The 27500-nt window shown below is 42.7% G+C and overlaps 1 protein-coding gene across 1 annotated transcript in view; it reads right to left on the bottom strand.

Moving 5' to 3' along the window:
* The window catches only part of epha3 (eph receptor A3), a 77909-nt gene extending 67437 nt beyond the window's left edge, over nt 1-10472 (bottom strand). The window contains exons 1-2 of the mRNA XM_083681248.1: nt 10337-10472; nt 1599-1663 (exon numbers count right to left, since the gene is read on the bottom strand). Coding sequence (XP_083537374.1) covers nt 1599-1663; nt 10337-10427 — 156 coding nt within the window. The 5' untranslated portion in view covers nt 10428-10472. The remainder of the gene's footprint in view (nt 1-1598; nt 1664-10336) is intronic.
* Between the last annotated feature and the right edge of the window lie 17028 nt (nt 10473-27500).

Raw genomic sequence — 27500 nt, 5'->3', positions numbered from 1 at the left:
CTGTGTTGTAGTCTCTATCAACCCCCACCCATTAAAGTCTGGGACTGTATCGTTGTCTTTCTTTCAAGGCATCAAGTGTCAGGCCAACAACTGCATCTAAAGAAAAACTAAGCTCTGCTTAGACACTCTTTTGGTCAGAGCCTGGCACACCACACACACACACACACACACACACACACACACACACACACACACACAGAAAAACACACACAGACTCTTATTGCATCAGTTATGCTGGTCGCTGCACAGGGAGCATCCGGGAGGCTTAGCTCTTAATTTGCTTTAACCGGAGCGGTTTGTGTCCCATCCGTCAGTGTCAGTGTTAGTCTGTGTGTGTGTGTGTGTGTGTATGTGTGTGTGTGTGTGTGTGTGTGTGTGTGTGTGTGTGTGTGTGTGTGTGTGTGTGTGTGTGTGTGTGTGTGCTTGTGTGTGTGTAGGCCCTGTGCCACCACATTATGAGAAATCATTTCTGAGGGCCGGGCTCTCAGGGCAGAGCGCTTATCGGACTGCAGTCAGCGAACGACGTGAGTAATTACAGATGATTCACCTTGAGGACTTGATCATCAGCAAACTATCTCTCCCTTCCTCTCACTACCCCCTCTCTCTCTCTCTCTCTCTCTCTCTCTCTCTCTCTCTCTCTCTCTCTCTCTCTCTCTCTCTCTCTCTCTCTGTCTCTCTCTCTGTCTCTCTCTAACAGCAGAAGGAGTGTTCTCAGCATGACATTGGTGTTTCTGCACATTCCGTTGCCTATTCACCTACTGAATTCTACGTAAACTCTCTTTGTTTAATATATTGTTTTTATGTGAATTGCTTTGCTTTACCTAAAAGAGTCCCTGCTGTTAAAGGTCATATGAATTACCTCCTTTTGTCATCACACCCAGTCCAAAATAAGCACTGAACATTCAACTCAGTGTTCTCTAAGTGTTTTTATTTCAACCTTACGAAGTAACCTCCGCATTTTACTGGGCCAGCAATAAATATGGCCGAGGGAAACTAGGTTTGGCAGCTCTATGGAACAAATGAGTGGATTACCTTCAGCTACTGCCAGGGAGTAATTCTGACACTTAATAAAGTTTGGGGGGAGTTTGGGCTGGGGCAGCCCAGGAGCCCAGTGGTCTAACTGGTAGACAAATAAACACAGAGCCTGGTGGGAGTACCCACCCTGGGACTGGGGAACAGAGATGGATTAGGTGGGGGAAGTTGTTCCATGACTTGCGGCAAAAGTTGTCTTGCTGTTTTGTTATTACAGCACATTATTATCAGATGTATGGCCTATGACTAATGTTAATGACTTGTATCATGTTAGCAAGGGGTAATTAATATGCTGTGCTGTTTCTGCCACTCACAATGATCCAATCCATGTTTTAACCTAATCTGGCCTTGAGAAGGGCATTCTTACCGTCTCCCAACCCCCCATATACACAAATATGGTCTGTCCAACCCATCCATATGGTGAGTTCAAACACACTTAAACCACAAGGTGGTTAACTACGGAATTAACCTATGGAAATAGGTTACTACCGCAGGACTAAGCTCATAAGATTGACAGAGGTTAATACCGCATGACATAGCTCATAAGGGTGACATCTCATACGTACCCCATGTGTCGGGTAGGAGATCCATCCTAGCTCTCCCTGGCTTGCTTTGGAGTCCAACAGGTTGACTGTGAAAAGGAGGAGAGAAAAAACAAGTGAGATTAATGTCGATCTCTTCTCTGTCTTGTTAACCCCTCTTCTCCTCCCTTGGGGGACCTCTGTGAGATCTCTTACGAAGAGCCCTGATCAGGCCTGTATTTATTCAGCTGTTACACACACACACACACGCACACACACACACACACACACACACACACACACAGACACACAGACACACAGACAGACACACACACACAGACACACAGACACACAGACACACAGACACACACACACACACACACACACACACACACACAGGCCTGCTCCCCTGTCATGACATCCTAAAGCTAACCAAACATAGGCAGCCTGCTGTCTTGTCTTCTATGAGGAGCATCAAAGCAGGGGATGGAAGAACACACTGTCCTCAACACAGTCAGAGAACCACACACGGTGTCCCTTGTCTGACCAACACCTACCATCTAAATCCCTGGATGGATGTTTGAGGGGCTCAACAATTTGAGTAAAACTTTATGATGGTATCCTTTAGTTGAAATATTGATTATTTATCTGACACAAATGCAAATGAACAAATGAATAAATCATTCTAACCTCACATTTATTTCGATTTTTGAAATCAATTAAAAATGTAATCCAACGATCACAGGGAGTTGAAACCCCCCACTCCGTTGGAGAATGGGAAGGGAATGGTGTGAATGATCAGTGCTATAATTAATTGGGTTGAAAAATTTGATAAGGACATGTGATAAACCTCCAGTGGGGTAGAGTGTTCACTATGAACAAAAGAAACGTACAGAGCAGAGAAGAAATCCAATTAAATCTTTATTCAATCTTTCATCAAGATCTTTATTTTCTACTGAGAGCAGGATGGGATATGATATCCAGAGTGAAACGTGGTTGAGGAGACAGTCAAGCTCTTGTCTGTGTCCCTGGGGAGTATTGAAATAGGCCCAATGTGGAGACGACAATGTTAGAAATACAGTGTTCTAATAGGTTTAAATACATTCTAAAGGCCAATGTTTTCACATAGTTTAAATAAATATATATTCTCAACTCCAATTGGCCGACACAGTTCTCTGTAAGCGACTTTAACTATTAATAATGTCAAAACACAAAATGGAAACATAAGAATGATTCCATTATTATTAACAGGCGTCGCCACAGACTAAAAGTTTGGGACTAGCAAGACGCCCTTCCCTTCCCCTCTCTCTCTCTCTCTCTCTCTCTCTCTCTCTCTCTCTCTCTCTCTCTCTCTCTCTCTCTCTCTCTCTCTCTCTCTCTCTCTCTCTCTCTCTCTCTCTCTCTCTCTCTCTCTCTCTCTCTCTCTCTCCTCTCTCTTCTCTCTCTCTCAGCAAGAGCCTGTCACTGAGTCAGCCTGTTTTCTCCACCCTGCTGAGAACAAAGAACGCCATGGCTGCATTGTAAACACTTACAGTTAACATACACACACACTCAACAAATATACAGCAGAGTACACATACACTTGTATACAAACACTGATACAGACCCCCTTGGTTGTGCCGCAATGCATTCTGAGAACCTGTCAATTAAGCCTCACCCTGACATAGAATATGCAATCGCTCAGGGCTGTGATAAGTAAGTTGTTTGCACTAAATCAGAGCATGATGTTATCCGGCACGAGGGAAAAGAGTAAAAAAGGCACATTCACCCACTTATAAACTTGTATCATAATGCTTCCTTTTACTCAATACAACCTAACACACATCACTCATATTTAGGACATGAGTAATGGAAAAGACAAGGCCACAGTGAGCCTTCCGGGAGAGAGAGGGAAGGCATCAGTGTGTTCTAGCACACATGACACATACTACACACACACATAGCATGCAGTTACTGCACTTGGAGAGGAAAGAGGTGGAGGAAGCACAACCTATTATCAAATTCCAGCCCTGAAACCCACTAAATTGAGCCTCACCTGAGTTCTGGCCAAACAGCTGGCGGTTAGCTCACAGTAGACAGATCCCTATTAGCCCTAATAAAGCTATCTGCTCCTGTCAGATAATGGCAGCTCAGCATCGAGCCCCATTGGTTCCAATTTACATTTCTCAACGAGGCGAGCCAACGACTCAAATTGAGCCGAGCGGGGGAATTTGAGAGCAGAAAATTAGATGGCTCTATCGCTAAGGCAAACTCTCCAGCTGCAGGGGTAGGAAAGTACCGCCAACACACACATACACACATACACACACACACACACACACACACACACACACACACCACACACACACACACACATACATTACACACACACAGACAGAAACACACTCTCCAGTGGAGCTACCCAGCATCGGGCAGGCCCAGTCTGCTCCACACTGTATACGGGAACTGGTATAAATAGCAGTGTGGTCTCTGGGAACAGACAATATGAGGAGGAAACAGGTGAATCAATACATGAGAGACAGAAACATAGGGCCAGAACCACCACAACAACAACAGTCAGAGACAGAGACATTTAGAACCACTAATTTGTTTGATTTGTCCAGCCCCATACAGGGGAGTGGCAGAAACAGCGCTCGAGAACCTCAGATGGAGAGAAGGTGGTCTAGAACCAATGGCTCCGGCCGGAAATACAGAAACATTCACTTTGGACTCATCCCTATTATATCCAGAATTTAGAATGTCACTGGTGAAACCACTTAGGAGGAGTGGACTGTGAACGTGAAGTGTAAGAAAATGGCTATGCAGAGTATATCTAGGATACAGATCATATGAAAATATCAATGGATACAAATACATGGTGTGAAATTAAAACTCCTAAATACTGTATGTATATCTAATACAGAGAATGTTTATTGATAATGTCTCTGCAGTAGGTTGTAAGAACACAGGCTGCAGTGCAGAGGGTGAAGTGTTCACGTCCCATTATGAATTATTCAGAATGAGAGTTACTGGGCCTCATTCATCAATCGTGCGTACGCATGGATTTGCTCTTAAGTCGTGCGTAAGAACAAATTCAAGAACTTTTCCGAATTCTTCAATTTCTTCTAAATTGAAATGTGTTCTTGAGATAACAATAAATTTATGAGTGGTCCAGACCCATCGTACGCACATTTCCTTGATGTAGCGAGTCACATTAACATATCGCATATCAACAAATCAACACAAATCGGTTGATGGGCATCCTCAACAGAACGTACAGTATACGACGACAGGTTAATTAATTCATTAATTGTAATTTCAACAACTTTGATAAATGCATTGATTTAGTTTTGTTTACAACATATTCTATAACAAAGCTGATAAATAAACGCAATAACAATATATATATATACCAACAACAACCCACAAAATTGAAGATGTAGCATAGCTAGAGAGCGCAGAGGGGACTGATTTAACTCGGAAATCTCCTTATATTGGATATTTTGGGCGTTTACTTTGGCCATTACTAATTCACAACTACCTGCCCGCGCATCCCTTTGGTATTCATCGTCATACGCACGCGGATAAGAACAAAATTGGGTCTCTCCTCACGTTTCATGTTTCACACGTTGGTTTTGCGTATGAGTCTCACCTCTACATCACAACCGTACCTACTGTAGGATATACCACATACATATTCTTCTTCCACCTTTTCACACCTCAGGCCCCTCATTCAGTAGTTAGGTCTACCACACACACACACACACACACACACACACACACACACACACACACACACACACACACACACACACACACACACACACAGCACTATTTTTAAAGCAAGGGCATGTGTAAGCACATTTCCAGCACCCCTGAAAGGTACCATCGCTCACAAAACAGCGTTCCTCCCAGCGGGGGCTGCCGCTCAGTGCTCCCCGGACAAGGCCTCCCTGCCACCGGCTAAAAATATCGCGGCCTATCGGCGCCAATGCAGGCGGAGAGACAAACTGTAAAAAAGCGCATCACCCAGGCATTCTGTGCATGCACTGTCGCCTATTCACAGACACTTTCGAGCTGTTCTCTATAACTTCACAGGTAATTGTGAACTTATTGAATACTGAGCTTTTTGGTAAAAACAATCACCCAGCTGCCAATCAAATATCGACTAACATATGTCCAGGATTATTCTTACTTCAAACAAGAAATCTAAATGCGACCGTATTGCTTTCACTCTTGGGGTAAACTGCACAACGGGATACAGTTTGTAACTCCCCAAAGTTTGCACAAGACTAGTATGACTTACACAAGCACCGCTAAATGGCAGCAAAATTAATTTGCTTCTTTAAACAGAAGTTTGTTTCACTAGGCACACTGCCTAGATGGGAGTGGAGATAGGTGTAACGAATTACCGTCCGCACATTGTTGATTGCAGGGGAAAATACCACGGGCGGAGAGTTTGGCGATTGTCCTGCTATAACTTTCCTTATGCATTTGATCAATGTGCATGGGCGAGGGGATATTTACACATAAAGTTCTATACAGTAGGCCTATTCTAAAAGCATTTTCTCTGAAAAGCCAATATTTCAAGTTGAATTATTGGTCTATTGTTAGTGTATGTATCATAATGTTTATGTAATAGGCCTACATTTCAACTTGATGAATTGCACATCCACGCTATCATATAAACGACCATCATTCGATATAGGCCTATGCAGAATCAAAAACACTAAACAGAGCTGCGGCTAAGGTCTATAGCAAAAGGTAAAAAAAAAAAAAAAAATGTATTCTCTTTTTCATTGTTACACTTTCAAGATGTGTCCGCTGTCATAAGATAATAGCCAACTTGCCTGAAAATAGGGAGAGTTGTCCATGAGTGCTGTTTCTTTCAAATAACTTGTTTTCTGTTCGACAAAAAAAGGTTGGCTAAGTTTTAAAAAAAATACTTTCATCTGAAAAGTCTTAGTGGCCGCTATATTGTGAGCCTCTGTGTAACCATTTCAGTATTTCAAAACATAAAGTATATTGTTATTATTAAAGCAAACATGCTAAACTAGCCCTTCATGAGAGCGTCTGGAAGCTATTTGTAAAATGTAGGCTATTGTCTAATTGTGATAAGCTCATGAACAGTTTTTATATCATCATTAGGTCTACCAGCATCGGAATCATTAGTACAAGGCTACAATTGTGTTTTTATTGTCATTATCATTATCATGATGAAGTTTTTTAATAATAAAGATGGCAATGCAGAATACTAAAAACACAAAATTGAAATTGTTAACTCTACGCACTTCAAAACCTATTACTCAAAAAACAGGATTTCGACCTCTGTAGGCTATATGCTTATGTCTAGTCGATAGTACTTTTCGAATATAGTACGCCTCATGTCTGAAAACAAGATGACGGTCTAAAAGGACGGTACACTTCAACAAAATAGTGGCTTATTGAATAAATAGCAAAAATAAATACTCTGACGTTGCTGTACATAAAGCAATTCAAACCACGTTATAGGCCATAAGCCAAGTGTTATTATTGCCGCTGATCAAGGCTGTAGGCCTAAAATGTGTTCGGCACGCCCTAGAAAACTAAACGGTCATAACAAACTATGTTACAGACGTATAAAGGTCGACCAAAAGGTTTAGCCTTTTTCAAATAACTTGTTTTCTGTCTGAAAAAAGGGCACCATTTGAAAACATATCTGGTAGGCTATATCAATAATTTAATATAAAGAGTCTGGCCAAAATGCTTTCGGCCGCCGTGTCAGAGTAGGTTAATTCAGCACTCATAATGCAAATATCCTAAACCAGGGTTGAAACTTGAAATAAAGAGAGGGCAACAACCTAAACGTTAGGGTACAGCTATCTATATATGCCTTCGTTTTCTGGCACTTTTACGCGCGTGTGTGTGTGTGTGTGTGTGTGTGTGTGTGTGTGTGTGTGTGTGTGTGTGTGTGTGTGCATTTATTACTGAGACTTAACCAGGCCATGAATACAAGGCGCCTTAAGCACAAAGCAATATCAAACAGGCATATAGCTCTCTTCCTCCGTTAAGTTGGGGCTTTCTGATTTTATTGTTCTATTATTACAGATGTGTGAGTGAGACTGTTCTACACGAACGGCTTTATCATATGGGAGAGCGGCTCGACACTGACACTCACTGGCAGGCCTCGTGTTATAGGCTAGAAGGGCAAACTACGACAGTTTGAATATTTACGTAAAATAAGTTCATGAGCAATAGTCTAGGAATATAGATACACATTAAAATATATATAAATTGGCATTAATTGTCCAAAATGTGGACAAGAATATCTTTCCTGAAAATAAACGTTCCGCAAACAATGCTTGAATATATTTAAATTAGAATACATTTAATTTAGTGTTTCCTTATTGGAATGATCAGAGGAGTTATATGTCATTTATAAATGTTACGTGCATCATATATCGAGTGAGAACAGCAAAAATGCTGTCGAGTCAGTTGGCATTTAAAGTGAAATCATGTCGTAAAGGCTATGTCGAGGATTGGCCTGCTGAGTTAGGCCAACATGAGTTGTTCTACTAACAGTGAGATGTTGATATAGCCTACATTAATAATATGAAAATACTTATTTGAGGGGGGGAAAAAAATAAAATAAAAAAATGAAATGTTTTTCTCAAAGCAATATCAAAAGTTATCTAAGAACACCTTTTTCAAAGAGAGGTCAGTCAATTTGCCGTCAAGGGTAACTGGGTTCTGAAGATTAATCTAATCGAAACGTCTAGATCAAAGTTAAGCTTAACGGTAAAGTGTGTAGTTGGACAAATGGCTACTTTGGGCCTAGGCGTTACAGATAAAAGCATAGCCATACCCGAACAAGACTCTAGAAAAAGGCATTATTATTACTTTCCCACTACATTGACACTACGCAGAGACATGGTTTGGCTTTAAATATACTTTAAATGTATTAACAAAAACAACATTTGGAACTACTTCTGCGGTGGCCTAATACCCATTATTATATTTATACTTTTCTTAAACGAAAGAGTCATTGTTCAATACCACACCATATTCTAGCCATAGGCTAACGTATTGTTCACTACGCTCATTTGATTAAGTAGCAATTTCCTTCAACAACAAACACACACAAACACACACATACACACACACACACACACACACACACACACACCACACACACACACACACACCACACACACACACACACACACACACACACACACACACACACACACACACACACACAACATATGATTTCTGCTGTTTGGTATGATCGTGACGTGCATGGTGGACGCACTGTACAGTATGGCAACACGATGTTGCAACAAAGGACTGGCTACCACAACACGCCGTGAAGACGCTGATAAGTCAGCGGCAATGAGATTGTGAATGAATGAACTAGAGATGATATTTAGATTTCAGTTCATCAATGTGAGTATGTTCAATATTTTTGTCATGTTTTGGGGATAATGTAAGGTGCCTTGGAAACAAACATAATCTTGCGCTTTGAATCATGCAGATATGCGAAAAGCATATTCAAGTCCTATATGAAGTAGTGAAAAGTCAATCAATGCCATACCCCAATAATACCAATGTAATTAGAAATGTGTTTACTCAATGTTGGTATATTTTCGTTACAGGTAGGCCTGTCATCAAAACTTTCAGTGTGCTTTCATAACCAAAGTGCAATAACAGAGCATTGACCTTTGGAATATATGTGGCCAAATGATCTCATGATAACTCTGTGTGTGTGTGTGTGTGTGTGTGTGTGTGTGTGTGTGTGTGTGTGTGTGTGTGTGTGTGAGAGAGAGAGAGAGAGAGAGAGAGAGAGAGAGAGAGAGAGAGAGAGAGAGGGAGGAAACTGTCGAAATTATGGGTAGAGAAGTAGCTAATGGGATAATCATTAGAACTATGGTGCAGATAAACCCCGTGCTATAGGGCGATGTATCTTCAGGGTGAGCGCGCTCCTTCGACCACGTTTCTATAGCCTCAAAGTGAGCAAGCCATCTATCTATTCGTATCAACAATAATAATGTTCATATTCAGGCATAAAGAGAAGATTTTCTAAATGCAGATTTTCAGCTTTGAATAAACTGGGGTTGATCCGATAACAGCAGGTCCACTAACGCCGATTTTGTGTCATATAATTCACATCATTGCCTCGTCTTTGCCCCGTCTTTACTCTTCATTGTTGTTGGACTAGGCGTGTGCATTTACCAGTAGCCTAATAGCGTAACAAAAATAAAATCCTAAAATGTAGACCCATCTATCCGAAATGTGAAAGCTACCCCTTATGTTATTTGTACAATCCACGTTTCATCCTTCATTTCTGTAAGCTATTTGGAGAAAACATACGATAACAATCACCTTTAAAGTAGCCTCAAGATAGCCCGGTATTAAGTGTAATAATCTAATAATCGCAAACCAAACGATACCGAAGTTTCCATCTATTATTATCGAGCAATAAGTCTTTATGACCGTTTTAAACGCTGCATTCAGTGCGTGAATTAATTATTCAATCTCATCAAGCTTCACCCAGAGTTGGTGAAATTAAGAATGCTATCCGCTTTACATAGGCAGTAATAAAAGGGCCAATATGACAGTGTTTTTAACATTTCTGAATCGTCTTGTGATACACGGCGTGACACCTTCACAGCATCAGTTCCGTGCAGGACCACCTTAAATATCTGGACCCAGACTGCGCGGCGAGCGTCGCCGTGCCGATGTAGGCTACCGCTCTCTGAACATAAACACAACCGAACACAAACATCCCCTCTCAGACACTCCTCTATCTCCAAACGCTTTCTTACCTTCATTGGACGGATGTATGATCAGATGCGCAGAGTGAATATGTGAGAAAAAGATAATCAAACTAAAAAGTGCTCGCGATTTGCAATCCATGACGGCAGTTCAGAGGGCAGCGCGAGGTACATAACTCCATGAAGCATGCCACTGTTGTGAGAGCAGTTCAGGCTCGAGCTCCCGTGCTCAGTTCCAGGGCTGATGTCAACTTTGACACCGGAGAACGAGGAGGAGTCTACGCGCTCTTTCTCTCCTCGCTCCGAACGGAGACTGGCTCGAGCGGGAGGCTGCAGTGTTCCGCTGGGTCCTACAGACCAGACGGGCTATTTAAAGAGACGCTCAAGTTCATAAGAGGTCATTTTTACGCGAAAGATGATCAGTATAAAGCGTAAGGCTTCAAACATTCAAGTCTCTCCTAACCTTGGAGACTACCAAGCCTCACTACTCATTCTCTAACTTCACTAACAGATTTGTAAATTGTTGTTGATTGTCTAGACAAGAACTAGTCCGTTTTAGGTTTAGAAGTCGTCAGTGAATCTGTAATTGGCACATCCATTTTTGCACTTTTAAATTAATGATAAATAGCCATTGATTATTGAAGAATATAACTTATAAATGCCTTATGAGTTCAACTGTCTTAACCCATCAGAACCCAAAATATAAACTTGTTTTACTCCATTGTTTGTAAACAATGTAATTGTAAACAAACACTGTATAGCTTCAAAACATGGTTAAAACTATCATTTTGGATCTCATGGATGGTCAGTATTTGCATCCATAGCTCTGTCTATGAAATTGAGAGTGGTTACATTTCTCCAGTCTCATCCCTCAGCTGTTTACCTGAAAAGTGGCGGGGAGCCCACGTTGCTGTTGTTTGAATTACAGATTGCATCTTTAACGTAGCAATGTGGGATTCAAAGAAGGGATGGGCCTGAGGAAATGTAACCACTCTCAAATCAATAGTAAAGACTTTAAGGACAGTAAAACAAGCTTATATCAGAGTTCTGATGCGGTAAGACCATTGAACTAAGCTCCCGGGGCATTTACATGTGTTATCATTCAAGAATCAATGGCTATCATTCATTTAAAAATTTAAAAAAAATAATAAAAAAAATTGATCCCTTTTAAAATGGAAAATAAGAGCAGAGGTCTCAGAGACATGGTGATCAGCCATGCACTCACTAACAAAAACGCCTGCACTTGAATGTCAATTTAATGCTCGTAAATTATTACTCAAACTAAACTCAAAAGTATTTGACACATTTTCAGATCAGGAACGGTCTATATAACCTGGGAGAGGGGGGGCAGGATTGCGTGCTGAGCTCCCTGACACACACTGATCCACAGTGACAGGGCCGTGGTGACGTCACAGGCCCTGAGAACCCAGCCCCAGCCCAGCTGCTGGGTGGAGGGGAGAGAGGGGTCTGATGTCGCATGGCAAGCCTGGAAATACATTACGATCTGGCCTTGTTGCAAAGGACGGATGTATGGCACAATGCTTCCTAAACGAATACAGCTCCAACTGAACCACTTACCCATAACCTTACCCCCCCATTCAACCTGGGTTCTAGCCCTAAATTATCAGCAAGTAGTATCTGTTATCCAGTACTAAGGCCTTTTCTTTTCAAGCTTCTTCAGGGACACCTGACTGAGACCAGAGTCTCTTTTGCAGCAGGGCCCTGATTTACATAGACCAAAGTAAAAAAATTAAATAATATATATATATACAATACAAGAACCAGTTACAAACAATAACATGAATACACTACATGAATATGAATACACTAACCACACATACAAACCTCCCTAATCTTCACTAAAAACTTAAATGACCTATAGGTACCAGTGTCCAGATTTAAGGCATGTAGGTCATTCCAAGTTCTAGTAGCACAGTTAGCAGTTTTCTCCAATTAGAAACCCATGGGGCATTAAAAAGTAGCAAGCTCTGAGAGTGTGTCTGATCACCACTAGGTTGCCATAAAAGCAGTGATGTGAGGTAAAATGGGAGATTTAAAAGAACTGCTTTATATATTTTTTTAAAAATCCAATAATAAGCCCTACTCAAAATCAAAGAATCCCATCTCACAGACTGATACAAAAGATGTATCACACTTCTCCACAGAGCAGAGTGACACATTTCTGTCTAAATAACCATCTACAGTGACTGCACTAGTGTGAGCAGGGCCTGAACTTCATAGTTCTGTTCCAGTTGGTATTTTACTATAATGTACTGGAAAATTATGTTTTATGTTTAGTAAAAGTAACTGGGATGGTAAAAAGTGGTGATTGATCCAATGAATCCCAAAGAATCCATCATGTTATAATTGAGTAACCCAGTAGTAATTACCATGTCATTTTTACATAAATGCTGAAAAGCACAAAAATAGTTTTCATTCGATTAGATATTAGGATTTTTTTGTTATGGTCAAACAAGATTGATAAGTGGGTGCGGAGCCTCGGGTAATCCTGTAGCAGAGATGAGGTTGGACTGGGATACTGACTGAGTGTGCGGGGAAGGATTGTTGCCTCCAAGATTCCGCAATGATCAGTACAGTATTCCATCTGGTTTTCATAAGCATTTCCGTATCACTAACAGTTAAACACACACACACACACACACACGAAAAGATCCCCCACACACAAGATATGGTTTAAAAAGGTGCGGGTTAAGATCAAGAAGAAACCCAGCTGTTTTGATGTAATTAAATTTGGTTTACAAATGAAACATTGTTGAATAACTCACATGTGTTTTGGCTGTGCTGCACGAGTACATTGTTGAGGTCTTAGAAATATTATGCCATGTTTTCTTCCCCTTTTTATGTAATGTAATTTATCATATTTGTTTTTCTTTCATTTCTTTCTTAATTTGTTCATTCATCATAGCATGGTAATTGATGATTTAATAGCACAACAATTGTAGGAATTTCCAACCCTCAGAGTATATAATTTCTAATTCTCAGGTTGTCCATAAACACAGTGAGGAATGGTTGTGGGCTTGGAGCACATTATTAACAGCCTGTGACATGAGGATTTATGGCGTGTTTTAGACATGTCACCTCTCATCATAAATTATCCTCTACATCCCCGTAATTCACTTATTACACACGGAAGGAGATTAATAATTGGAAGGACACTGTATGGCATAACAATGAATTTTAAGAGTTGTCAACATGTTAGGTGTACATGGTTTACTTGTATGTAGCATTCACTCCAGTAGACCACTATAAGAGTTACTATCTAAACAAACATAATTTTATTTAAGTTCTGGTAATGTAATATTTTTTTTTTTAAATCATTGGCTAACTTTTAATTTAATTATACAAACAGGATTATCATAAAATATGTTTTGTTAACTAAATCAATTTTGCTTAAAGAATGATTGAATGGTGTATGGTTCTAGTATATGTATAATGAGGAGGAGAGCTCATGTGGATAAATGTCTTTCCTCAGTGAGCTGTGAGGGATGGTAATGATTGTACTGCTTCTCTGTACTTTTAGTCAATAAAACTCTGAGCTAGCTCTGGCTAATTGTAATGAATCTGTTTTCAATTGTAATGAATTGGACTGCACTAGCGTCCCTCTGCTAGGCCCTTTTCCTGCAACAATTCCAACTGTTTTTCTTCTCAATGAGCATTTGTCCATTCTTGAACCCTCTCCAGTGGAACAATCCGGTATGAGGGGGAATATTGATTTAGAGTTTAAAATGTACGTCGTGATGTGGCCTGACATGCTGTGCCGTTCCAAACTGAGAAAACAGATGTTGTTTAATATCAGCTTTGAAGCTGCAAGGGCAGGCTTTTCTTATACAATACATACAAATATATATACCACCATGTTTATAGTTGTTTTCACTGCCCTCTTCCTCTTTGCGGTCTGGAGCTGCACATTCCTCATGTACAAACAGAACAGTAGAACCCGGGGCAGGCTTTTGGTGCAACACTTTACCCCACACAAATCATTTTACCATCGAGTATATTCTACCGTTGCCAAAGTCACCCCTAATGTTCCTACAGCCTGTGGCATGAGTGTAGCTGCCATGCTAATTGCTGTAATGATACACAGTATTTGCTATGCGTATGGTGTATGTGGTGATTTTCAGTATTATTAAACAGTATCAGTGATAGTAACAGTAGAGCTGGCAGGAGTAGAGGCAGGGCGGTCTCTGGGCTGTCGGAGTTACTCTCCCTCTCAGAGCAGGTCTTTAGAGTTCCACTCTCTCTGACAGACCTGGGCCTGAGCCCAGGCACCCGACGGGTGTGTTCCCACACCATTCCGCTTCTCCCCACCCAGCCGTCGACATGTCCCATCAGATCCCCCATACCATAGCAGACAGAGCAAGCCAGCCAGTCAGCCAGGGCCGTTGGAGCGTGGAGCACAGGCCCCAATGTAACAATCTGCTCTGGGAGTAAACATGTCTGGCCGCTGATTTAGTGAAGAACAGCTAAACAAGGAGGCAAACCATCAGAGTTGGCAATTAAAAGGAGGGAAACAACATTTGGTCCCCTTGATGGCATTGAGGTTTCGTCTCGAGGAGCAGATTCCCGCCACACTGCCATGTGTGCTGCCTATTATAGCGTGTGAAAGTTCCATGGGAGAACTTTCGCTGATCTTGTTAGAGCCAATATGACAAGACATTTATTTAACAGATTTGGCTTGAGGATCTATTTAAATACAAGATTGACCCAATTATTTATGATGATTATGTTGATAATGTTTCCAACGGATACCAATAATACCTGTTTGGCCAGAATTGTATTTAAAAAAATTTGCATTGACATTGTTGGGAATAATTCAGTCAAGCTGGAACAGGCAGCAGGCTTAAATAGTTTTCACTTATAATTTAAACACTGTCCAAATACACAATAGTAATCATACAACATTCCCACAACAATTGCAAGAACATTTTTAGTTGCAACATCTAAAGTATTGTAAAATGATCCTGAAAATAGCCAAACAGTACAGTGATTAAATGTGTAAGGAAAGGGAGTACAGCCATTATGTTTCTGTTATCAAGCTGTCCTCAGAGACTGGTGTCTAGGCTGCTCTGTAATCAGCTCTCATCATTCTTACAGGAGTGGCTCTCTCTCTCTCTCTGCTCTCAGTGCCAGTATTGTTTGGATGCCATTCCCCGTCCATCTGCTGTAGGATTAGCCCTATACCACACACACACACACACACACACACACACACACACACACACACACACACACACACACACACACACACACACACACACACACACACACACACACACATACATACATACACATGCACGCACACACACACACACGCACACACGCGCACATGCACAAGCACGCACACACACACACACACACACATACACACACACACACACACACACACACTGGCTAGCACGGAATGGCTAGCCAAAGGAAAGGACTGGAACAGGCTGACTGACAGACACATGGACAGGGATAAGAAAGCTGCTCGGCTAAAGTCTCAAAGATTTAGTCTGAGACCACCACACCCACGTCTCCAACTCTCCCAGCTGCTGTACTTTTTTTTTTTTGGACACTGCTTGCACCCTTAGATGTGCTTTTTAGGTAAGATTGTATATGATGTACAATTTCCCCCATAACAGGGTCTCTCAGAAAGATCCTTCATGTTCAGGACACTCTCAGGTCTGTTACTGCCCTGCATACGGAGACATTTAACTGAAATATTCAGGAGAAAAGCATCTTAATTATACAGTTGATGGAGTACAAGCCCGTCTCATACTCAAAGAGTAATGGTGTGTGTGTGTATGTGTGTGTGTGTGTGTGTGTGTGTGTGTGTGTGTGTGTGTGTGTGTGTGTGTATGTGCGACATACTCTCATATGCAATGCTGCTGCTCTGGGAGAGAGGACATGAACATATTCACACTCAGGGTCACACACATGCACACACTCACACATGCACGCATGCACGCGCACGCACACACACACACACACACACACACACACACACACACACACACACACACACACACACACACACACACACACGCACATACCGAGACCCCCACAGATTTCCAGTCAGTGTACCTGGGTCCTGCTCCCTGCCAAACTCAGAAAATTAGCTGTTGCTCCTTCATTAATCATAGCTGTTAGTAATGCTACCTGCATGAGCCTGAGTCAAACAGCTGGACAAAAACTAGCGAGAGCACAGAGTGATGCTAACCAGTCTCACAGTAGGATATATACCAATTATATGATATTAACATGATTATTTCAACACACGCTCATTACTTTACAGTCTCTAGGTCTACAGCACATGCTCATGCTCAGCTCATGCTCTCTAGATTTGTATAAAAGCAGTGTTCTCGTACTGTAGTAAAGCATATAAGAAGCACGATAGAATAACTGAATTAATCTGCTCTACGTACACACGGTGTAATTCATTAAGTGTTATTGTAACAGGCTAATGCCAGACTATTCAGGAAGCATATTATCAGGAGAACATACAGTATTGCACGTTTCTTTACTTTAATTGTACACAATTATGATGAGCAAGCTTATTTGAGATCTGAACACATGTCTGTTTCAAGAGCTACAGTTTCACCTGAGCATATATGGTCACAAATTTAAATGTATTTTGTTGTATCATGCCATTACACCATGAGCAAACAGTTTTTTTTTATGTTTTCCAGTTGAACTTTCCAAGAAAAGTACTATTAGCCAAAATGAACACTCAATGTTCACATAAAAGAGGCCTTGTGTTCGTTATTTCCTGGACTGATTTGGCTTTTTGTGCTCAATTTGTGCTCAATTGAAAATAATCTTATCAACCAATAATAAGAGGCTGTCAGGTACGTGATTATGAGGTGCTGAGGCTGCAGAGCTGGAATCGCTAGCTCATCAAAGGAGACTGCACATGAGGACAAAACTGCCACCGACACTTAACAAATCTAATGACCAAAAATCAACAGGACACTCTCCTGAGAGAGTATGGAGTCTGACTCTCTCTCTCCCTCCATCTCCCCCCTCTCTCTCCCTTACCTACATCCCTTAACAAGTGACAAATCAGGTATGTCAGAACCCATTACTACAGACAAGCCTGTGGGATGAAGATGGTATTTGCGTGTGTGTGTGTGTGTGTGTGTGTGTGTGTGTGTGTGTGTGTCTGAGTGAGTAAGTGTGTGTCCTCCAGCCAGATGTTTGTGATCTGTGTGATCATGACCACAGAACCACACCGTTAGTATAATCACTGAATTCCATGTGTAATAGCTATGTCATTAACAGTCAGCTATGTTCTGTCTCTTTATGACTGCATAGTCTTAATGGGAGCTAAACCATCACAGACTGATGAGTGTGTTTGTACCACATCCATAACAAACTATGTGTAAGCCTTTCTAAGCCCTTTAGACTACCATGCGAAGAGTGTCAAATAGTAATTTGTTTTTTGTTCAGACTGTCTGACTCACACAAACAAAGTGAAGATCATCTGGCCCTGTCTGTCTGTCCAACCGTCTGTCTGACCGTCTGCCTGCCTCTCCTATTTTATGGATTGTATCCCTCTTCCATCCCACTTTCCTTCTCCACTTTCTCTCTCTCTCTCTCTCTCTGTCTCCCTCTCCCTCTCCCTCTCTCTCTCTCTCTCTCTCTCTCTCTCTCTCTCTCTCTCTCTCTCTCTCTCTCTCTCTCTCTCTCTCTCTCTCTCTCTCTCTCTCTCTATCTCTATCTCCTCCGTCCACTAACAACAAACCTAGACAGGAGGAGGATTACCTTCATGTATCTTCATTAGCATATTAGCTTACTGGCCCGTCATTAGAGCCCATGGGAAACTGCTGTAATTGCTCTGATAGCCGAAGTGTAAACCACTAAAGGAATCTATGTGGAGAAGGGTGTGTGTGTGTGTGTGTTTGTGTGTGTGTGTGTGTGTGTGTGTGTGTGTGTGAGTGTGTGTGTGTGTGTGTGTGTGTGTGTGTGTGTGTGTGTGTGTGTGTGTGTGTGTGTCTGTGTGCGTGTGTGCGTGTGTGTGTGTGTGTTTGTGTGCGTGTGTGCATGTCTGTGTGTGTGTGTGTGCGTGTGTGTGTTTGTATGTGTGTGTGTATGTGTGTGTGTGTGTGTGTGTAAGAGAGTTCTGAGAGGAGCTTCACCTTGACGCCTCTCCTCTGTGAGGCACAGTGTGGTGGAGGCTGTGGGGAAACACAAGGCCAGGAAATTCGCTTGACTCACTGCTGCGAACGTTTCCTATCACACTCATTCATCAAAAGGCTGCAACTTACTACTACAGGCCCACTTCTAGTTATCTGCAGTAGGGAGAGTTTTAATAATTTGCACCTTTGAATAGTTAAAGGGGGGCTTCACTGGCTGATTTCACTTTGATTTTCCTCATCCTCCTTTTCAAAAAATGCAACTGAGAACAGATGTGGTTTAATGTACTAGCCAAAGCCAACCTTCAAAATTTCTCTGGGTGAATCGGGACCTCGCAATTCACCACCAATCACACTCTGTTCTTCAAAAGAAGAACAACTAAACAATGAAAATACTGGGTTTATGTCCAAAGTTAATGCTTTACTTTTTTTTGTCAATTGTGGGGCTAGAATTGATGTATATGACTACGAGAGGCAACATACACTGTTTTCAACAGGAGAAGTAGGGTTTTCACCTCCTGTAATAGATACGAAACAAATAGATTGACAGAAATTAAAAGTGGCTTTTGAAGTAGCTTGGGAGGTGGGTCAGCCATAACACAGCATGGACTCCTCAAATGCAGCCTACTGTAAACAACATGGGAGAAATTCTATTGCAGAAAAACAGCTATGTACTATGGTGAGTATTTATTTCCCTTTTGTATCCTATATGGGTCAGTTGCAGTTACAGTGTTCTTTTAAAGGACAACTTATTAAAATGGCTGCCAGGGGGATACATCTAAACAACATAAATAGATATGATGGACATGATGAAAAATGTAACAGTCAGGTGACGTACACACTGTTCATTAAAGGCCTATACATCAACATATTATGTACAGGGGTCTGTGGGTAGATAAAGGGGAGGAGAGGGACACATGGAATTGCATGACAGAGAATCCCCCCCCCCCCCCCCCCCCCCCATACACACACACACATGCAAACACAAACAGACAAACACACACACACACCAAGGAGGGCCGGGGGAGGTGCAGCAGGCATACAGTGGCCCGACAGAATGGGAACACACACGCACACACACACACACACACACACACACACACACACACACACACACACACACACACACACACACACACATATATGATAGCCTTGCGTGCTCATTCAAACCAACATACACACGTATGCATGCAACCCACAACAAAGCACTGGCACACACACCCTGTAGCACCATATTACTGACACACACTGTCACCATCACATCATCCTTCACCTCCTCCCAACTCTAACCCTACTGAACTACTGTCAGCTGCTGTCGACTTTAATGTATAGTTGACCTTTCGTGGGGCAGTACATGCGCCATAGGCATTCTATGTTGTACATTATAATTATCTCTGACTCTAATTATCTAATAATTATCTCTGAAGTCTTTCAATACAAAGCCTAATGACAAGTACGATTCTGGAATGGAAGACGAGGAGTAATTCAAACTAAAAAAACAACTCAAAAATACTTCTGGCGTACAAATAAAACTGCCGTGACGCCCGGTTTCCAGCCTCAAGGGGGGTTCCAGGGAGGGCAGCACAGTGGAGGAGGAGGTCTGAGGAGGTTAGAGGGTAAAGGATGAGGGTGTAAACGTGGTGGGGTTGGTTGGTGCGTGCTGTCCTGTCCTGTCCTGTCCAGGCAGAATGGATGGTTTGAGATCCTAGGTGCCTCCTTGTCTGCCAGTCTGCCACATTGAGACTGGCCTCTGCGCCAAACCTCACTCGCCATCCTCATCCTCCCATCATTCAGTCCTCCTCTCCTGTCATCCCAAACCCTCCATTCGTCTCTTCACATCCTCCCATCCCTTTACTCATCCTCTCATCTCTCCTCTCCTCCACTTCCATCCTCCCATCCACTGCTCAGCACACGCCAGCGGCCAAACCACTCAGCACAGGAAATACAGAGCCAGGGCACACACTTCTACATGCCATCTTCCCATCTCTCCACTCCTCCTCTTCACCCCATCCTCTAGTCCACAGGGCAGTGCATGCCAGGAGCCAGTGCCAAGGCAAAGGAACCAACCACACGTCAGGCAATACACATCACCACGTTATCCTCTCCTCCATACACTTCTCTACCATCCTCCCATCCTCCCATCCTCCCATCCTCTCTCACGGAAAGTTCCCTTTGCTCTCGTGCCAGGGGCTGCATCCAAACGCCCCTGTCTCTCTTTTTCTCTGTATTTCTCTTCCCTCTCTCTCTCTCTCTCTCTCTCTCTCTCTCTCTCTCTCTCTCTCTCTCTCTCTCTGGTTGTCAGAAAAGCTCAGTCGTTAAAGGAGTGGGCATACAGAGGTCTTCAGATATCCTTTTACACCTCACTAAAGCAATAAATCATATCTGAGACAATCCACCCAGCCAACACACTGATCTTCTGTGTTGTAACTAGCAGGACAGTCTGACAGTTGAAATGCCTGTTTAAGGGTTTAGGGAGATACTTAGTTACCCCTCTATCTACTGTGCTTTGCAGAGCATGCCACACACACACACACACACACACACACACACAAACACACACAGAGGGAAAGCAGATAGGAAAGATGATGTCGGTGAGGTACACATGGAAGACAGAGGTTCTGACAGCTTCATTCCTTTCAGCTGCAAGCGCAACAACACCACCAGCTGCAGCAATCTGAACCTCTATCATGGCCCTCTCCTGCTTTACATTACTCTGTGAGATGGGTGAGGAAAGGCCCTGGAAGCAGACCCAGATCTACCACCAGATTGAACATCAGCACTCACACTCACACGTACACTGCTATCTCTTTGTTTGTTTTACTTCTGCTTACACACCAGATTGTAGCAGGCAGCCTGTAACTGTGGTTACCCCACACAGCGTATAAGCAGCTGGGAGAGGTAGTGGATGATTTATGGCTGATTACTGAGAAACAACTGAAACCACTCCAAATTAATCAGGAATGACAGGTCAATACAGTGGAGTGTGAGGAAACATACGGAATGTGTTAGGCTCTGAGAGGGGACACCGTGTCTGTCCTGCGTGTGGATTTAAACACAGACAATGTGTATTTTATGTGATCTGTGGCACTGCTCATTTTTCTGCTCACAGTGTAAATATTTATCCTCAATACCGGATGATGTTTATGGCAAAACAATGGGTCATATTTAAAGCAAAAAGGCCCCCTTTTTTCCCTGTCAACAGTCCTTGCTGCGCCTGCCTGACAAGGGCCAGAGTAACAACATTCAGCTGCTCATTACGGTGGCTGTCTGTCAGTTGGAGCCCTGAACTGACGATGACTGGTTTTCTGGACCTCAATCTGGTCTTCCAAACACACTGCCATCTCATCTCATCCCGTCTTGTCGCCAAGCCAAGCACGTCTCCTGATTCTCAGCTGTTCTGACAGCAAAACACAGAGCCACAGCGCCATCAGCATGGTGCAGTGTGTTATAACACTTTTATGAGATGTAATAACAATTATATTACACTCTTGACTTCAGAACTTGGTTAGAGGTCTAGGAGGGAAGAGGGTTTGGAAGGCCTGAACAAGCTGTGTGTGAAGGACTAGTGACAAGGCCAGAGAGGAGGACAGTAGTGTAGCCAGGAGGTTTCTCATCTTAACCTCCCCTCACAGACCTTAAATCAATAACAAACTCAGCAACTGGGCTATGATAAATCAAGGATAACTGGGAGAAGACAACACAATGATAACTGGGGAGAATAACTTAATAACAGTTCAGTAGAAGCCAATAATACGTCCATTATAACTCAGACAGGCCACCATGAGGAGAACCAGACATGTTGGTGACAGATGTCCCTTGCCTTGCTCACAGCTCTTAGCATCTCAGTGTTCATCACAAAGCATAGTTATGGTAACCACCGTTAACCACCGTTAACCACCGTTAACCACCGTTAACCACGTCTCTGTGGTTGGGGGTTACTCACTTCTTTTTTTAGTACGAACAACTCTCCTTGTAACAGTGTGTGTGTGTGTGTGTGTGTGTGTGTGTGTGTGTGTGTGTGTGTGTGTGTGTGTGTGTTGGGTTTGATGAAGTAAATACATCGTATCCAAGTGTATCTCTTCCACTCAGAGGGGGAACTCCAAAGTGGAGATCTAGTGGAGATAGAGTGAACACTTATTCATCTATCTGTTATATGTCTGGCAGGAAAATAGATTTATCCTCTGAACCGACAGAGAAAGTAGAGGAGGTCTCTACAGTACAGTCATCAATTTCATGGAGCATTGGATCAATTGTATCGATCACTTTTTCAGAGTAGGAGAACAATTAGAGGCAAACTGAAATGTACAAATGAACAAAAATAACCGGTTTCCTTTTTAGATAGAAATCAACATCATAGAGCAGCATTTAGAAAAGACAAGAACGAAGGACAAAAACGTTTGCACATCTCTGTAAGTCACCAAATCATTACATAGGCTGTCACACAAACAGCTTGGGACTGGGGGGTGTCAGCCACGCTGAAGCGGCTAAGTGGTAAATTGGAGCTGAAGTGAAAGGGGTTGTGTGTGTAGGAGAGAGGCGAGCCCTGGCCAACCGCAGGTCGTTAGCCTGCTCGTTAGCACACTGGCCTACATGTTTTCATTCGCTGGAGAACGGCGGGAGGTCAATTGCTGGTAAATTACTGGCCTTCGCTGGGAAAACATCGACCAGATAATTAGTTCACTCTCCCCATCCAGACGATTAACTTTTCTGAGAAACAGTCAAACAACTGGTGCTCCAATACTGCAATTAGTGTGTGTGTGTGTGTGTGTGCTGGGTGGACGATGCCTGGGAGGCAGAGGCAGGCTTGGAGGTCACACAACACAGTAGCTCCACTTTTGCTCTCCGGGAAAGACAGAGCAGCACATAGAAGATGGAGTAGACACCTCCTGGCTGACATACTGTACTGGGGGCTGAGCTGGATGATTCAAGGCCTCAACCTTACTCACAAGTCTCACGACAACAACTACAGAAAACATTTCCTCTTTTCGAAACTTGTTACATCTCATTTATTGATTTCATGTCAAAACATGTGACATACCGCACAGCCACAAGGTTAGAATTACTCTGCAGGGTCTCGCATGAAGTATATGTGGAGATAACTGTAACATTATAAACTGCTTCTTCTGTGGTGAGTCCTCTCGGTTTGGTGGATGTGTGCTGTCCAGATGCCCACACAGAAGACTGCTTTGCCCCAGAAGTAATGTAAAAACAGAGAAGACAGAATATCGTTTCACTGGCTCCAGGTTTTTCTATTTTAGATCTTGGTGTGTATTATTCATAACGGGGGACTGAGGATCATTAACTGTAGAGTTAGAGAGCCAACCTCATTCATCAGCCCCTCCAACAGCACCCAGCACACTGAGCTTGGAACCACAGACCCATACCAATGTATGCATTTGTTATGATCGGTACATTTGTGAATTTATCATATCATATCACAGAGACTGACTTATCAAAAAACAAGACTAGAACAATCTACTAGGCCTTGATGGTGGAACCAATGTGTTTGTGTGCGTGTGGAGACAGAATAGGAAACAATTGATGGTAACTACAGTGTCTACGGGTAAATGGACATTGGGCTCGTGTGTGTGATACACAGAACCAGTATGGGAGAGCAGACGTGACAGATACAGCTCAAGGTTGAAACAACCTTAATGGGCTATTTATAACAACCTCTATGGGTGTGTGTGTGTGTGTGTGGACACACAATGCAGGCAGACAATAGGAATATGCTGAGGGGACGAATACCCCTGTGTGTTTATGGATGTTCGTGAGGGAGAGAGAAAAAGAGAGAGAGAGCAAGAGAGAGAGAGAAACAGAGAAACAGAGAAAGAGAGAGAGAGAGAGAGAGAGAGAGAGAGAAAGAGAGTAAGCAGGGATTATGAGAGGAGACAGGCAGTAAGTGTCTGCCGTTTTGGGGTCACAGAACACGCCAAAATAGATCATCAGCTCTGTCCTGCGTAGACCTCATCCCAGCATCATCAGCCCTGTTTAAACCCAACTACACCCTGCATTATCACTCTGTCTCAGACGGAGATTGAGCACATCCAATGGCTTAATATGAGGGCACTCCACTGAATGGCTCATTTAGAGTTCAGCTCCCTCCTCTACATGCTCTGCAATGACACTGTAATGAAAGAGCGAGACAGACACAAACATAGAAGAAGTACAAGATGAGAGAGGCATGTTGAATTAGTGTGCATTTGAGGACAAGATAAAGAGGAAGGGAGATATTTTGGGAGAGAGAGAACAAAGGAAAGATGGATAGATTGCAGAGGTGAACAAAAACCTCCTGGTGATGTGGCAAGACTGTGAGCAGGTGTGTGTGTGTGTGTGTGTGTGTGTGTGTGTGTGTGTGTGTGTGTGTGTGTGTGTGTGTGTGTGTGTGTGTGTGTGTGTGTGGTGTGTGTGTGTGTGTGTGTGTGTGTGTGTGTGTGTGTGTGTGTGTGTGTGTGCGTGCTCACATTGGATGTTGAGGTTGAGAGATCCAGGTGAGACGTGAGAGAACTACAAACCGATATGTATGTGTGTGTGTGTGTGTGCGTGTGTGTGTGTATGTGCATGTGGATGTGGATGTGTGTGTATGTAAGTTCAACAGCTGCAATTCGAGTAGTAGCAATGCAGTTCTATAAAACGGAGAGAGTGAGACATTCCCTTCACTCAGCCCTGTCACCTGCCACGCCCTACCCTCACCTCTCCTCTCTTCCTTGCTTTCTCTTTCCCCCTTTCTCCTCTCCTCTCTCCCTTTAACAGCTTCCCTGCTGTTCCTCCTCCTCAGATCTTTCTCTCTGCCCCTGTCCTTCTCTATCCATCTCTTACATCTACCCCTCCCCTCTCTCCCTCTCTCCACCTGTCAGGTTCCCCCCTTTTCACTTCACATTCACACCCTCCCTCCTCTCCCGCTCTGCATATTCTTCACCTTCACTCCCTCCCTCCTTTCCCTGTCTCTCACTCTGTACCTCATTAAACCCTCAAACAGTAAGGGCATCTCCTATCAGGAACTTCCTGTTCTGGTTTGTGTGTGTGTGTGTGTGTGTGTGTGTGTGTGTGTGTGTGTGTGTGTGTGTGTGTGTGTGTGTGTGTGTGTGTGTGTGTGTGTGTGGCATGCCCTGCAAAGCACAGTGGATGATAGAGGGGTTCTTGCCTCCATCTAAAGAATAAGGGGAAAGTGAATAATACATAAGTGTGGACAGTGTGTCTGATAAGGAGCTGTGTCTGTCTTGCTCACTCACACAAAACACACTGACAATTAATATTGTTTGTAATTTGTATTTCTTAAGACCTTCCTGACAGTCGAAATATAAATGAATATAAATATTTACTCAGATTACAGAGAAAGAAAGACAACTAAAGAAAACTGAAAAAGGAAATAGCTGGCTTCCCAACCTTTTCTGCTCTCTTCGATTATCTTTGTAAATAATCCAAATGTAAATAAGTGCTAATATTTGGAGTCTGGCCAGAGGCCTTTATGTTAATCCCTGTTGTATCAGTGGAGACAGAGACAGAGGCACAAACACACTTATCTACTGCAGACCCATCCAGCCACAGGCAAACAAGCCTTGATTATAACCCTGGACTGACCACTGCACGCATACACACACACACACACACACACACACACACACACACACACACACACACACACACACACACACACACACAGAAGCTATCTCCCCCGACAGGCTTCCTCTGACCCAGAGGTCAACCAGGGGTGACTGTTCCCCCTCTGACCCCTCTGCAGCCCAGCACAGATACCAGACTGTCAGGGAGGGGAAAGACCCTTTAGGGAAACACATACATGCACAGACTATCACAACACCAAAAAATGGAACACTAACAAAGACACGAAACAATAAACTAAGACAAAAAACATTGCTACAACGAGTGTGATTTAATTCATGCCATGTCCTGCATTTCTCTGCCCACTGATGACTAGCGGTTGTCTGTGTGCTGTGTGTTCTAGACTGTGTGTTCTAGACTCATGTAAATGTAAATGTTCTACTGCCAAAGCCAAGAGAACCCCCAGAACTAGGATTCTATTATGTATTAGTAGTCACTCTGGATCATTCAGCATAGCATAGTACTACTGTGCAAGAAGCCCTGAGACTGAGAAGGCCAGGAAAGTTGTATCTGGTAGCTGTAGTTTAAAGCTGATGCTATCGGTTTGTAGTTCTCTCACGTCTTACCTGGATCTCTCAACCTCAACATCCAATGTGGCCACACACACACACACACACACACACACACACGTGTGTATGTTTTGGTTGTTTACCTGTTCTGCTGCTCTAGAGCCTATCTGGCCATTAACACACCTGGAACATGTTAAACTCCTGTAGGGGACCCACAGGGCTGAGGCCCTACCAACAGCCCAACCAACCTACACTATCACAAAGAAAAGCCCTCCTACATCGGAAAACAATGATGCGGTTTTCTTTTGAGTAGTAGTATGTTTAGACATAATTAGGATTTGAATAAAAACGGAAGTGTTCCCAGATGCAATCTTTATGAACATACATTCATGTAAATAGGTGTACTATAGTAGTGTACTATATAATTTAACTGAATAGACATCCGTTTGTAAGATTAGTATTGTGAATATAAGATAAACTGAATGTATTGTTAGTATTAGATTAGGAATTGTTTGTTCTCTGGGCAAAGGCACACCATATGATCAAATAGAAAATATATAAAACAAATGTTCTTTCCATTCTGGGGCCACTGACACAGTGAAATGGAAACAAAGGCATCTTTTCTCATTATAGAATTTAAAACAGCCGCATCACTATACTGCATCAATGCTGCTCTATCAGATTGACTCACAGTTAATCTGCCCATTGTTATTCATTGAGACTGTCTCTTATCTGTGGTTAATGCCTGACCTCTGACCCCCCCCCCCCTGTCAGATAGATTAGCTCACAGGCTCTGATTAGGGGTCTGACACCGGACCCCAGGGTCAAGTTCATTATGCACAAACCTAATTACTCATTTACTCTGTTTGATTTCGCATTTCATCGAACTAACAAACGGCAATTGAAGATAATGACACGTTGCGTTCCAAATGAGCAATCAGATGAAAT

The sequence above is a fragment of the Argentina silus genome (genome assembly GCF_951799395.1).
Source record: "Argentina silus genome assembly, chromosome: 12".
Lineage (NCBI taxonomy): Eukaryota > Metazoa > Chordata > Actinopteri > Argentiniformes > Argentinidae > Argentina > Argentina silus.
Note: the sequence above shows the minus strand (reverse complement) of the source record. Positions and strands in the feature narration are given on the sequence as shown.